At 45.1% G+C, this 12,375-nt stretch overlaps 2 protein-coding genes across 4 annotated transcripts; one reads left to right on the forward strand and one right to left on the reverse strand.

The window, feature by feature from the left end:
- emc7b (ER membrane protein complex subunit 7b) lies at positions 1-2,354 on the reverse strand. Its single transcript, XM_047022061.1, has 5 exons — positions 2,001-2,354; positions 1,373-1,492; positions 1,112-1,250; positions 876-956; positions 1-689 (listed from the first exon to the last, which is right to left on the reverse strand). Exons 1-5 carry the CDS (start codon positions 2,222-2,224, stop codon positions 537-539), a joined length of 717 nt encoding a protein of 238 aa, XP_046878017.1. The 5' UTR covers positions 2,225-2,354; the 3' UTR covers positions 1-536.
- Positions 2,355-2,502: 148 nt separating this feature from the next.
- hmbox1b (homeobox containing 1 b) lies at positions 2,503-12,371 on the forward strand. Of its 3 annotated transcripts, none has more exons than XM_047022058.1 (10): positions 2,503-2,887; positions 5,495-6,118; positions 7,022-7,107; positions 7,221-7,331; positions 8,001-8,154; positions 8,332-8,414; positions 8,621-8,716; positions 8,972-9,066; positions 9,443-9,526; positions 9,812-12,371. In XM_047022058.1, the coding sequence occupies exons 2-10, from the start codon at positions 5,496-5,498 to the stop codon at positions 9,953-9,955; spliced, it is 1,476 nt and encodes a 491-aa protein (XP_046878014.1). In that variant the 5' UTR covers positions 2,503-2,887; position 5,495; the 3' UTR covers positions 9,956-12,371. The 3 variants fall into 3 exon arrangements, with proteins under 3 accessions (XP_046878014.1, XP_046878016.1, XP_046878015.1); XM_047022060.1 differs by having other exon boundaries at positions 8,975-9,066; XM_047022059.1 differs by lacking the exon at positions 2,503-2,887 and adding an exon at positions 3,841-4,025.
- The last annotated feature ends 4 nt before the right edge of the window (positions 12,372-12,375 follow it).

The raw sequence follows: 12,375 nt of genomic DNA on the forward strand, positions 1-12,375 counted from the left end.
TAAGCTTTTATCACAATTTATTAACCTTGGTATTTAAATAAGTCTGTTTTTTTATTTTATTAGAATTAAAATTCAATCCATCCGATTCATTCACAGTCGTATTTACTCAAAAAAAAAAAAATCTTAATAGTTTATATAAGCTCTCATTCAAGTAGTGGAAGTAGACTTGACATATGATTCTGAGATACAGCAGCAGTTAGTAAGAGTACACACCAGAGAGTTAGCGACAGTAAGTTGGGCGATAAAGTACCTGAATGAGAGGTATGAGAACAACCAAGCAGGCATAACAGAATGACAGTTACAAACATCAAAAGAAAGTGTAAAAATCTTTCAGGTCGAATCGAAAGGTTATAATAGTGCAGTGCAAAAAAGAAAGAAAAAAAAGACAGCTTTCCTTCCCATGTTATTTTGCAAGACTTCTGGAAAAAAGGGACTCTCAAAGAAGGTGGGAAAAACTGTACAACAGACAACTCTTAAAAATCTTGCTTCCATGGCGGGATACCGCAGCTCTTCAGACCAGGTCTGAGTGGGTGTCACTACCTTCTTTTCACTGCAGGTCTGCTGCTGCCCTTGCTTCCCCCCCCTGGTTTCCCAGAGCCCTTAGAGCCCGAGAACAGCTTGGTCATGAACTCAGAGACATCTGGAAGCTCAGGGTTGGGGTTCAGCATGTTCATGGACTGCTCCATTTCCTGAAAGATAAAGGGGCAATGAGGTCAAACTATGAGTGGGTAAGCAAGCCACAACACTTTGGTCAAAGGACCTCTATCAGGAGGGATACCTCTCGCTTGGAGATACGCTGTCAAATAGAAGGAACCCTGAAATGTACTCGGCATGCCTCGTTATAGGGACAGTGATCAGGAAGTTTCTTCTTTTACCTTTCTCATCTCAGGGTCGTTGGTGTTCACAACCTTGGGCAGCAGGACTATAATCAGCAGAGGAAGTACCATCATCATTACCTGAGGGGGGACATGGACAAACAAACAGCATTCATGAGTCTTCTCCATACCTTTATCATCCCCCTCGTCATCACGTTGTGCCCACCCATCTTACTACGTATCTAAGCAACACAAAGAAGGGGAGGATTGTAGGTTTGTGGTCATCACAATCTCACCATGGGGTTCATGAGGAAGTCAGTCCACCCCCAAGTCTCCCTCTTCATGAAGTAGGTATGAGGGCCTGGAGACCTAATCTGAAGAGGATACGGCTGGCGGATCACCTCTGAAGTCTTGATGTAGTTCACAAGACGTGCCCTATGAAGAGATTTAAAAAGATTGGATTAAGGAGGAAAAACAGGTGTACCATATTTTAGTTCAGGGTGAATGTCCCTTACACCAACAAACATCTATCATGAAAACCTCATTAAGTTGAATACCTCATTTTGCCTTTAGATGTTATGTCTACTCGGACTGGCTCAAATTTATATCCGGGTGAGATGACCTCAACGACATATGATCCCGAAGGCACATCGTTTACAACGAAGCCTCCATCACTTCTGTAAAAAACAAACAGGGATGCACACAGACTGATGAGCAGGGTAGGGCTGCATTCAAATTCCAGATACATTCTTCAGAACATTTCTGTGTGACATGTAAATGTTTGTTGTAGGTACTGGTCATAGTTTGTAGGGTGTGGAAAATGTCAGATGTATCCAATTATTACCAATTTAAAACCTTGACACAGGCGACCTCTATAGTTCTACAGGGTTTTTACAAGCGGTGTCAATGTGACAGGCTAGCTTACGTATATGTTTACAACAATATTACATACATACGTCCGCTAGCTAGAAACTTTTGTGAATTATGAACATTGCAAAGTAAAAGCAATTAATGTACAAGAAACAATCACCTTACTCGTTTTTGGGTCAAATTGACTGATAGGGAAGTGACCGGGATAATGTAATAGGCCTGCTAGCCTACTGTAGTTGGCAAAACGTCAAGCAGCACGTAGCTTGCCATTACAGCAAACAATACAAATACGCGTATTTACAGACGTTATATTACCTCAAAAAGCCCACATACTCCTCGCCTTCCACAAGAACTCGAGCTGTCGAAATCCAGTCTTGAGTTTTTACTCCAGGAACTATTGCCCGACCCTCGATTTTGAAGCGATCCCCATTCGCCTGAACAGCTAGCCCCGCAGGCCCCGATTCCATGTCATTGAAACACCACGCAAAAACCAACATGGTATGCAAGAGAAAACATAATTCAGATACTCTCATATGCATTATTGCGTGTAACTAGTATATTACTATAAGTAAATATTTACTATTTCGACGATTTAGTAATGTATCTAGCCAAGCAGCTGAGCGTTTGCATCAGCTGTCTCCACTAGGAAATGACGTAACACGTTAAAACAACTTTATCGTTCCAGCCCGGAAGTTGTGATGAAAAATAATGTACCCAGAAGTTCTGGTTTACTTGGAGACATTTATCTAAAAACTGCCGAAACTTGAATGTTTCGGGAGTGGAGCTTTAAGAAAATGTATTTCAATTATTTCGAATTGTTTTTGTTGTTGACCTATTGTGATAGTAATGACATGAGGAGTTAAGAACAATCCGGTAGTCCCCTTGACTTAATTGTCTTGTAGTTTTTGGGGCAAAACAATATAAATGAGTAATTGTCGTCTGTGCTGTACTGTAAACTACATATCCCAGCACGCATATCCCACCCATTTCAGAGGTGTTGGTGTAAATATGGCTGTGTCAATCAAACAAAGGCAAAATAGTTGTCCTCTGATTCAAATCAAGTAGCCTGCAAGCTAGCAGGGCTGGGCGTGCTCTTTTCGTCGATCGATGTTTACTGTTGAACATTGACATTGTCCACAAAATTATTGTGGTGCTGTAATATTTAATGTCAGGAGAACAGCGGAGACGTCGAGATTCATAAGGTAAGAAAGTCTGATATTTTGGTTGACTAACGTTAGCTATTTAAATAGCTGAATTTGTCAACATTTCGGGGACTCGGGTTATTTTCTTGGAAGTGGCCTTTTCTGTAGAACATTTGCAGAAAACTACATAGACGTGTGTTTCAAATGAAAAAATAAAATATAAGTCTTTAGCTTGCTAAGTGATTCACGTGGAGCCGAGTCTACAGTACATTTGAGTTTTGGCAGCTACACTGTATTTCCGATATTGTTCTGGGTTGCTCCGTTTAGTGACCCACTCAAAGCCTACGGACTGTAGAGCAATGTGCTAGATAACTGACTGTACGTCATCAGACCTTTTAAATTGTAATTTTAACTAACCAAGTCATGTATGAATGAGACAATTGCTAACAAGTTAGAACAAAGTGTTCGCGGATTATACGTGTTTGAATTGTAACTAGCACAGGCTAGTAGAACGTTAATATAAAGAGGATGTGGCAATGCATGCTGGACTCATATTGGGAATTCAATGTGTTTTGTATCATCAGGACAAAATGATAGTCTGACATACAATTAACTGTTTAGCTAGTTAGCAAACGATATTGTACCGTTAGCTATATGACTCCCAGTGACAATATTTAGGTAAGAAAGCAGAAAAGCTAGCTACTGTACGCCTGTAGGGCCGCAGAAAGGGCGTTCCGCAGATGTAAAACTATGCTGCTGCATTGATGCACGCGTTAACGCAGCCAGATGTCAAATGATCAAAATGTAACCAGAGATAGTACTGAGAAGGGAAATGGCTACTTAGGTCTCAACAAAGATGAGAAATAACCTACATCATGTTGACATTGTTAAACTTGAGTTACGTGTGAATAATGTCCAAGAGGAATATGCTAATATAATTCTTCCATTTACGATGGTTTCATGTCGTTCAGGTGTTACACTAATCTTTTTTGAGGCGGGCAGATGGAGTAAAGAAAAAACCTCATTGGTGATGTAAATCAGCGTGTGTCATCTGGTTTGGACAGCTCTGAAGTATTGGATCTGTGGCCCAGATCTCAGAAGAAGGATGTGATCATCCGTTTCATGGGTTTGCTGCCCATCTATCGTCAGTGCTTCGACACAGACATGCTTTACATCGGGTGTGGGTGTATGCTTGTGTGTAAGTGTATGTCTGTCTAGTTCTTCTCGTACTAAAGTGTCCCGATACTTGCTTTCTAAAGTTTCACAGCCACGCTGGGACAGACGAGTACAGAAGACAGTGTGACTAGGAAAGTGTCACATGCATGGATCTTACTGTGGTTACTCATACTAGACCTCTCAATAGGCTATACAGTTAGAATCATTGGCCCCTGCCTTGAAATGCACCCCCTACAATTTCTGTTCTGAGCATCAAATTATTTTCACAGTACATTGAGGGGACTAGTATGAGTAACCAGAGTAGGTTTCATACATGGGACCCTTTCCTAGTCAAGGTGGGGGTGCCTCTGGGGGCACAACACTGGGACCTTTCTCTCGCTACCGGGCTTCCCCTGGTAACCCTTGTGTTTCACGTCACAATGCTGTGAATTGTGGGCATTTTCAAATAAATCAATGTATGGGAAACACTGGAAGAGTATTGAAACTAAACACAACATATATGCTGTACCTATATTCCGGTTTACCCACCTTTACTAGCTAACCCAAGTTTATGGTTGATGTGAAGTGTCTGGACAATTGGCCTCTGGGTTAACGATGATAGGTAATAATTACAATAGTCCTGTGAAAAACTCAGCACCAGCCACAGCAGACAAACGGTTAGCAGGGAGACATTACTATTTTAACTTGACCCAACCTAAACCGAGCCTGTTACTCAGTAACAGCCTGCTCTCAGAGATGCATTGCTCGCACTGCTGTGGCCTAACGAAAACAAACAGTTGGACTGGTTAAAAATGGTTCATTAACCCATAAGTGTACAGACAGGGACCGGCTGGCTTCAAATTACCTGGAGGACACTGCAGAACGCCAATCAGACCAGATCACCTTTCCTCAGGTCATAATGGATACGTGTAAAGCCTGGAAGGTAGTTCCTGTAATCTAGTTCCTGTTCTTATGGTCTGTATAACATGAGCCTGAGGGGAGATGTAATGCAGCCTGTAGCGTGGGATGTATCGACCAATCATCTCCAGCAACGCCTGAAGAGATGGGAACCCTGCGGCAGTCTGATCTCAGTCGCATTGATCTGATCAGGAGCTAAGTGTTAGTGTGTAACATGCTGGAGGGGAGTGCTGGAGGGGCCGACAGTGGCATTTCTCATCGCACTCCTCCATCCACACAGCAGATTGTGAAGATAGCATTAGCTGTCAAGGTGACTCTATTGCATGCCGTTCCCTAAAATAGCTTATTTCTCTCTCTCCCCCCCTCTCATCTTCCTCTCTTTCACACATTCTTGTTCTCGCTGTCTTTCTCCCTCCCTCTCTCATTTTTAATTTCTCTCTCATACGCCACCCCTCAACCCTCCCCTCTCTGCTTTCCTCCTTTCACTCTCCCTCTCCCCTCTCTGTCTACTCTCCCCCTCCTTCCCTCCCCCTCTCTCTTCCTCCATCTCCATCTCCCCTGCTTTCTCTCCATCTCTGTCCGTCTCCCCGGCAGGATGTGTGACTTCTCGGAAGAGCCACGCTTCACCATCGAGCAGATAGACCTGCTGCAGCGGTTGCGGCGTAGCGGCATGAGCAAGCAGGAGATCCTGCACGCCCTGGACACCCTGGAGCGGCTGGACCGCGAGCACGGGGATAAGTTCGGACGTCGCACCTCCTACGTGGGCGGGGCCAATAGCTGCAGCTCCGCCTCCAACAACAACAACAACACCTCGACGACAACCAATAACAACAACAATGCTGCCACCACAACAACCTCCTCCACTTCCTTGTCCTGTAACAATGGTAACGACCGCGGCAACAGTAGCGGTAGCAACGGCCCGTCCTCCACCATCTCCACCTCTACTCAGACGCAGTTCCACGGAGGCCTGTCTCCGTCGCCTAGCAACAGCTATGACACCTCGCCGCCCCCTGGACCGCCCCCACTGTCTGTTCTACCGTCCCCGGTGTCGCTGGTCGCCTTGGCTCAGATTGGCCGGGACAGTCTGGCGGCCACGCCCAATGGGAAGCTGTCTCCACCCAGGTATCCAATGAACAGCGCGGCGGCGGCGAGGGCGTTTGGGTTCGAGGCGACAGAGGAAGATCTGGACATCGACGACAAGGTGGAGGAGCTCATGAGGTCAGTGATGGGGTCAAAGGGCAAGTAGGGATCAGGGTAGGGTGGTGGGGTCAGGTGGAGGGTGGGTGGTGGGGTTGGTCTTGGCTATTCAATCGCTGCACTGTTATAGAAACAATGTAAAACATGTTCATGTTGTTGTCTGCAGTGGCATGGTGTTAACCACTTTCAGTGTTTGACAGTCTCACCCTTGGAGAACAACAACCGAAAACTCTCTCCGGCATGTTCCCTTTTTCCCTACTAGATAGAAGCTACCCACACCTGTGTCTTACTACTGAGCTTTATGTGTGCTGTTCATTGACGGTCAGAGCTCCCCCTCCCCTTTTAAAGATATACTTTTTTCTTAAACCACAGTGAAGCTTAGGAGTGTTCTAAAAACACTTTCAGTCCGCATTTCTCTGCATCGCTTCGGTCTGGGTGCTCTAAGGGGGATGGGGAGGGGGGCGTTTGTGTTGTCCAAGACCAGATCCTAACACCGGTACCATCTAAAGTGAACCCCCCCCTGTTGACACCCTTCATCTCGCCCTCAGTCCTGTATCACGCACAGCCAGCCAGTGCCAGAGCTACATTGATTTAGCGTCATGTCTGTCGATAAAAGCAAGCTTTGTGAGCAGACTAATTTTAGCTGCAGTCTCAGCAAATGGTGTGAGATATGGATGTGGTTGTTAAAAGCCGTGATGCGCTTTATCTCTGAAATATGGAGAGGGTGGGATTCTAGCCTAAAAATTGAACTGAATTGTTTTCGCGTTTGTCGACTTGTTTCTTACTGTCGCAGCAGGTCGATAGTGAAGATTCTAAAAATAGAAATATTTAAATACAAGTAACTCCTATGTATATACATTTCCATGAGACTGTGTAGATAAAACAACATTTGTGTTTTGGTACTGAATGTGTGTGTGCATGCAGGAGGGACAGCAGTATTGTAAAGGAGGAGATCAAGGCTTTCCTGGGGAACAGGAGAATCTCACAGGCTGTGGTGGCTCAGGTCACAGGTCGGTAGGGCAACATACACACACACACACACACACACACACACACAGATGCACGCATACATACACCCACATCCTCAAATTCTCTCCCTAATCACTCTGATTGGCTGTTCCAGGTATCAGCCAGAGCAGGATCTCTCATTGGCTGTTGCAGCATGGCTCTGACCTCAGTGAGCAGAAGAAGAGGGCCTTCTACCGCTGGTACCAGATGGAGAAGACCACTCCAGGTACCCTTCTCTACAGCGGTTTTCAACACACTGAGTGTGTGTGTCTTTGTCTATGACGTGTGTGTGTGTGAGAGTGTGTGAGAGTGTCCTTGTGTCCATCCACGTGCGTGTGTCTTTGTGTATTTGTGTGTGAGAGTGAGCGTGTGTTTGTGTGTCAGAGTTCAGCCCCAGTGTGCGTATTCTGAAAGGCTTCTCTTAGCGAGCGGCTGTCTCCTTGTCCTCTGCTGCTTGCTCCTCGTGGATCTCTGCCAAGCTCGTCAGCAGCAGAATCAGCCCAGCACTATTTCTGGAGGCGCTCTGCCCAGCGCCCGGCCCTCACTAGTCCTTCACACACCTCTGTCACTGCAGAGGAGCCGCTTGAGAATCTCTCCCAGGATCCAATGCCTGCTCTTGAACAGCAACCCTACCTCCCAAATGGAGAATGATTTGACCTCCAGTAGATGTTTGTCTCTGTAGAGGTCTCTACTGGTGTGAGAGTTACACACAAGCTTCACGACAAATACACAAAAATTCAGGGAAGAAGAAAAAAGAAAATCAGTTTTAGGAGGTGTCCTCCTGAGAATTCTCTCTATGCTCGGTTGTACAGAGATACTTAGTGTGTGCTTGAACTGCAGATGTTCTAAGTGTGCGTGCGCGTCTGTAAAATAACTCTATGACTTGCTTTCCCAGGTGCCACTCTAAACATGCGCCCCGCCCCATTGGCTCTGGATGAGATGGAGTGGAGGCAGACCCCGCCCCCCATAAGCACCGCCCCCGGAGGCTTCCGACTGCGAAGAGGAAGCCGCTTCACCTGGAGGAAGGAGTGTCTGGCTGTCATGGAGAGGTGAGGGATGGATGGATGGATGGAGAGAACTATGGGATGAGGAGGAGATTCAAATTAGATTATTAGATATTGTAATAAACATGACCAGATTCTGTCATACTCATTTACATAATGCATGAAATAGAAAACCAACCTATGACTGAATCATTTCCACGTGGACTTGGTCTGTTTCCTTAGTTACTTCAATGAGAACCAGTATCCAGATGAGGCCAAGAGAGAGGAGATCGCCAATGCCTGCAACGCTGTCATCCAGAAACCAGGTAGCACAGCCCTCTCAAACCATGTAGCACAGCCCTCTCAAACCAGCTAGCACAGCCTTCTCAAACCAGGCAGAACAGCCCTCTCAAACCAGGTAGAACAGCCCTCTCGAACCAGGGGATATGAAGACTGCAATCAAAAGAGGCTACTAAAGACCAATCTCCGTTGTTTGCTATTCTGTATTGTCCGTTTCCCATCTGCTTTCTAGGGAAGAAGCTGTCAGACCTGGAGAGAGTCACCTCCCTCAAAGTCTACAACTGGTTTGCCAACCGACGCAAAGAGATCAAGAGACGGGCTAACATAGGTACGTAGTGGAGATTTGACGGCTGATAATAAAGGATTCACGACAGAAGAGCACCTGATAGTTTTCTTACCGACATGCTTATTGTTGATGACCAATTGGAGGGACTCCATATCCCCAATATTTACAGGAGTGGCTTAACTCTAGCATGAGTTGGAAACTACTCTATTTAATTACACTATCTTACATTTCATTCGTTTAGCAGACACTTTTATCCAAGCGTTAATGCGGATCTTGACAGTCTCTTGTTTCTCCAAGAAGCCACAATCCTGGAGAGTCATGGGATAGATGTGCAGAGTCCCGGAGGTCACTCAAACAGCGACGACATCGATGGCAACGACTTCTCAGAACAGGTAGAACCAGAGTCCCGAACCTCTCGCTCGCACCATCAACAGATCTCAGAGATGGGGGAATGGGAATACACGAACGCTGCAGTAAATGACTGTATAGGTGTAGCTCAGTGGTTAAGCATTTGACTGTAGATCAAATCCCCCCCTGTAGCTCTGGATCTTGCCTGTTTAACACATCAATGTACGTAATATGTGTTCATTTAGCAGACGCTTTTACCCAAAGTGACACACAGAGGATTTGAACCTGCGGTTTCTTGATTTGTGGCCAAGTACTTTACCACTCAGCTATACCCATCCCATGCCACAAAGGACTGACCACATTATTAACAGGTGCTGAGTTGGCCGGTATTGAGCAGGTGTGTTGTGATTCCTCTGGCAGGCCTGTGACCTTCCCTATTTTGACAAGAGGCCTATGACAAGACCTTTCAGTTTCTTCAGACTGGAGCCTACATCTCCCACACAGGTAACACACAGACTGATGGACACAGACTTGATCAGACATGTCACATTAAAATGGCGACGGAAACATCCATTCAGCCAGTCAAAGAACAAGTTGGTTAACGTTAACAAATAAAGACGTTAAAATGTAATATAACATGATGTGATATGATATATTATATAAATATAAACACTTGATGGATTGGATCATAATCCCAAAATAAAATAAAAAATGTAATCCATAGATAGTAGGTCTTGATTTGTGATGGTGCTGTATTGGAAATGACAGCTGTATTTTCACCTCCCCAAGGATGATGGAACTGCCCACACTGACCACCAGGACCCCATCTCTTTGGCTGTGGAGATGGCTGCAGTCAACCACACCATCCTGGCCCTGTCCAGAACGGGGGGAGTCCCCAGCGACATCAAGACAGAGAGTCTGGAGGAGGACTGAACCTGACCAGGAGCCCTTGGGGGAGTGGAGGAGCACCGTACAGGAGAGGAAGAGGAGAAGGAAAGAAGATGAGGGAAAAGGGGGGAGGTGAAAGAGAGATGGTGCTAGGTGTGTGACTAAAAAGTGGATTTGGAAAAGAGACTTGACGAACATAATAGAGAAATCTTAGTAAATATCTTCATGAAGCTATCCCAACACTGTATCCTCTCACCGTGGACTCTCAGCCTCTCTTTACCCACACACAGACCCAAGACGCTCCCTTCCTCTCCCTCATCTGAGGAAAGATGTGGAGCAGGAAGGAAAGAGGAAGGGGGGGGGGGGCTTTTCTGGACCCCTCCCCCCTCACACACAGAAGTTCCCACTTGAAGCTTCTTCTCCATCCACCCCCTCCTCTCCTCCTTCCAGCCTCAGCACCTAGGTCGCACTAGACAGAGCCAAACCAGGCTCATCTGTTTCCAAATCCTTCAGAGTGTTGATGTATATACGGTTCTCATACACCCTTGTGGTTCCCCACCTACCAGACCCTGAAACCCTTTTCATTGTGCAATGCTTTGGTAGAGCAATGGAGCCTGAACACCACTTATGGGATGGATGGATGGCTGATCAGTCGATGGAGGGAAAGAATGGATGGAGGAATATCATGTAGTTTTGTCATCTAGTCAGTCTGTGGAGAATGAGAACGGTGTGTTTCGGAACAGTTCCAGACCGCTCGTGAACCCTGAAACTCTATAAGCCCTGCACCCAAGAGCTTGTGTTCCCAACTGGAAATCGTACCTGTTTTTAACAGTTTTTTCTTTTTCTTGGTATGCGTTTATTTTCTTTGTGTGTTTCTCTGGCGGCCTCCAGATTTACAGGGGGGAAATTATCGTATGTAAGCAGAGGCATCCAAATTGCTGAGGTTGATTATGAATTATAACACTAAGGAACATCTTTTGTTGTTTTAAAAGCCAAAGGAGAGGATCATATTGAGAGGAAAAATATATATATATATGAAATCAGATCATTTTAATAGAGGTAAGTGTTTCAGGTACATGTTACTTTGCTGTAGGTCTTCAGTTTGACCTGAGAAACAATCTTAGTGGCTTTTTCTGTTTAAGTGTTTATTTCAGCTTTCAGCTTTTTTCAAAGTGAATTTGATTGCTAGCACCATTGGCAGAGTTCTATTAATTTCAGAGAATACACTTTTCTACGAATAGCTATTATCAGCCAGTTAAATTAGAAACCCAGCGAGTTATAAATTATTCTGACTGTCGCTACCTCTTATTAGTTTAAAGGAAGTACGTTAGGAGCACTGTGTTTCTGGGTGGTATCATTCAGCTGCTTGAGGCGACTTCACCTCAGACTGACCTAGACACTGGGTCTGTGTCCGTAAATGTAAGCGGCACATTAAAAAAATGTTTCGTATTTATAATCCTTTTTTAAACGGTGTATGATGAACTGTTTGAAACATGTTTTAATCATTCGTTTTTGTCAATCAACCAAGCTTTTGTTCACGTTGTCTCGTATTGTTTGACCGTTTGCATTTCCTTTATACATGACCCCAGAAGATAAAGCTGACCCCAGTTGTTTCAGATGGAGAGTTGTATTGCGCAAAGCATAGGCCCCAGTGCCCACTTAATTCCAGAACACACTCTGTTTTGAATGTTTGAGATTGTTTCTTGGCTCCAACACACCTGATTCAAATGCATGTTCGTTACCAGGCTTCTATGGAACTAAACAACGACCCATTTATTTGAGTCAGGTGTGTTGGAGCAGGGAAACATCTAAAACATGCAGGACAGGGGTTCCCTGAGGACAGGGTTAAGAACCCCTGTTCTAGAACCTGCTCTCTCGAGGGTTCCAGACATGTACCACAGCCTCCACTCCCCTGGGAGGCAGCGAGGCCTAGTTCTGCCGACGAGCGTTCTAGAACGCGACGCATGAGCCGTTTATGAAACGGCCATGCTTCAGTTCCCAAAATGAGCGAATACACTTAGGATTCACAGAAAACCCTCAAACCAGTGTTACTAACTCTTTACAGTTATATACCGCAGGTCTTAAGGTAGAAAACCAAACCTCAAGTCGGCTACTGAGTCTGTCCCTTGCAGGTGTTGTATGTGGCCCTGCCAGGTTAGGAGGGTGTCAGCTCCTCTTGGCTGAGTGAACTGCACGCGTCTCCTTTGTATTATCCCCTAACCAAGATCCTCCCAGACAGGGAAACTCTCAGTCAGTGTTGATCCCAGAAGACTGAATGATGTATCAAGCTCCAATAGTTACGTTCTGACTGTACTGTATCGCCCATTTTCAGAATTTAGTGCCTTTTTTGGACAGTAGACTGTTCTGTAATTAAAATGTAGTATATACATGTTTTTGTACAGTTTCTTTGTTCATTTTTTTAATCTTGTGTTTATATTAGTATGATGAAATATAATAAGAGAATA

Source organism: Hypomesus transpacificus, chromosome 6, assembly GCF_021917145.1.
Source record: "Hypomesus transpacificus isolate Combined female chromosome 6, fHypTra1, whole genome shotgun sequence".
Taxonomy (NCBI): Eukaryota; Metazoa; Chordata; class Actinopteri; order Osmeriformes; family Osmeridae; genus Hypomesus; species Hypomesus transpacificus.

Coding starts and splice junctions, on each gene's coding strand:
- hmbox1b (XM_047022058.1), top strand. CDS start 5,496: ATGTGTGACTTCTCGGAAGAGCCACGCTTCACCATCGAGCAGATAGAC. Junction 6,119..7,021: donor AAGGTGGAGGAGCTCATGAG/GTCAGTGATGGG, acceptor GTGTGCATGCAG/GAGGGACAGCAGTATTGTAA. Junction 8,415..8,620: donor CGCTGTCATCCAGAAACCAG/GTAGCACAGCCC, acceptor TCTGCTTTCTAG/GGAAGAAGCTGTCAGACCTG.
- emc7b (XM_047022061.1), bottom strand. CDS start 2,224: ATGCATATGAGAGTATCTGAATTATGTTTTCTCTTGCATACCATGTTG. Junction 1,493..2,000: donor GAGTATGTGGGCTTTTTGAG/GTAATATAACGT, acceptor TGTTTTTTACAG/AAGTGATGGAGGCTTCGTTG. Junction 1,251..1,372: donor ACATCTAAAGGCAAAATGAG/GTATTCAACTTA, acceptor ATCTCTTCATAG/GGCACGTCTTGTGAACTACA.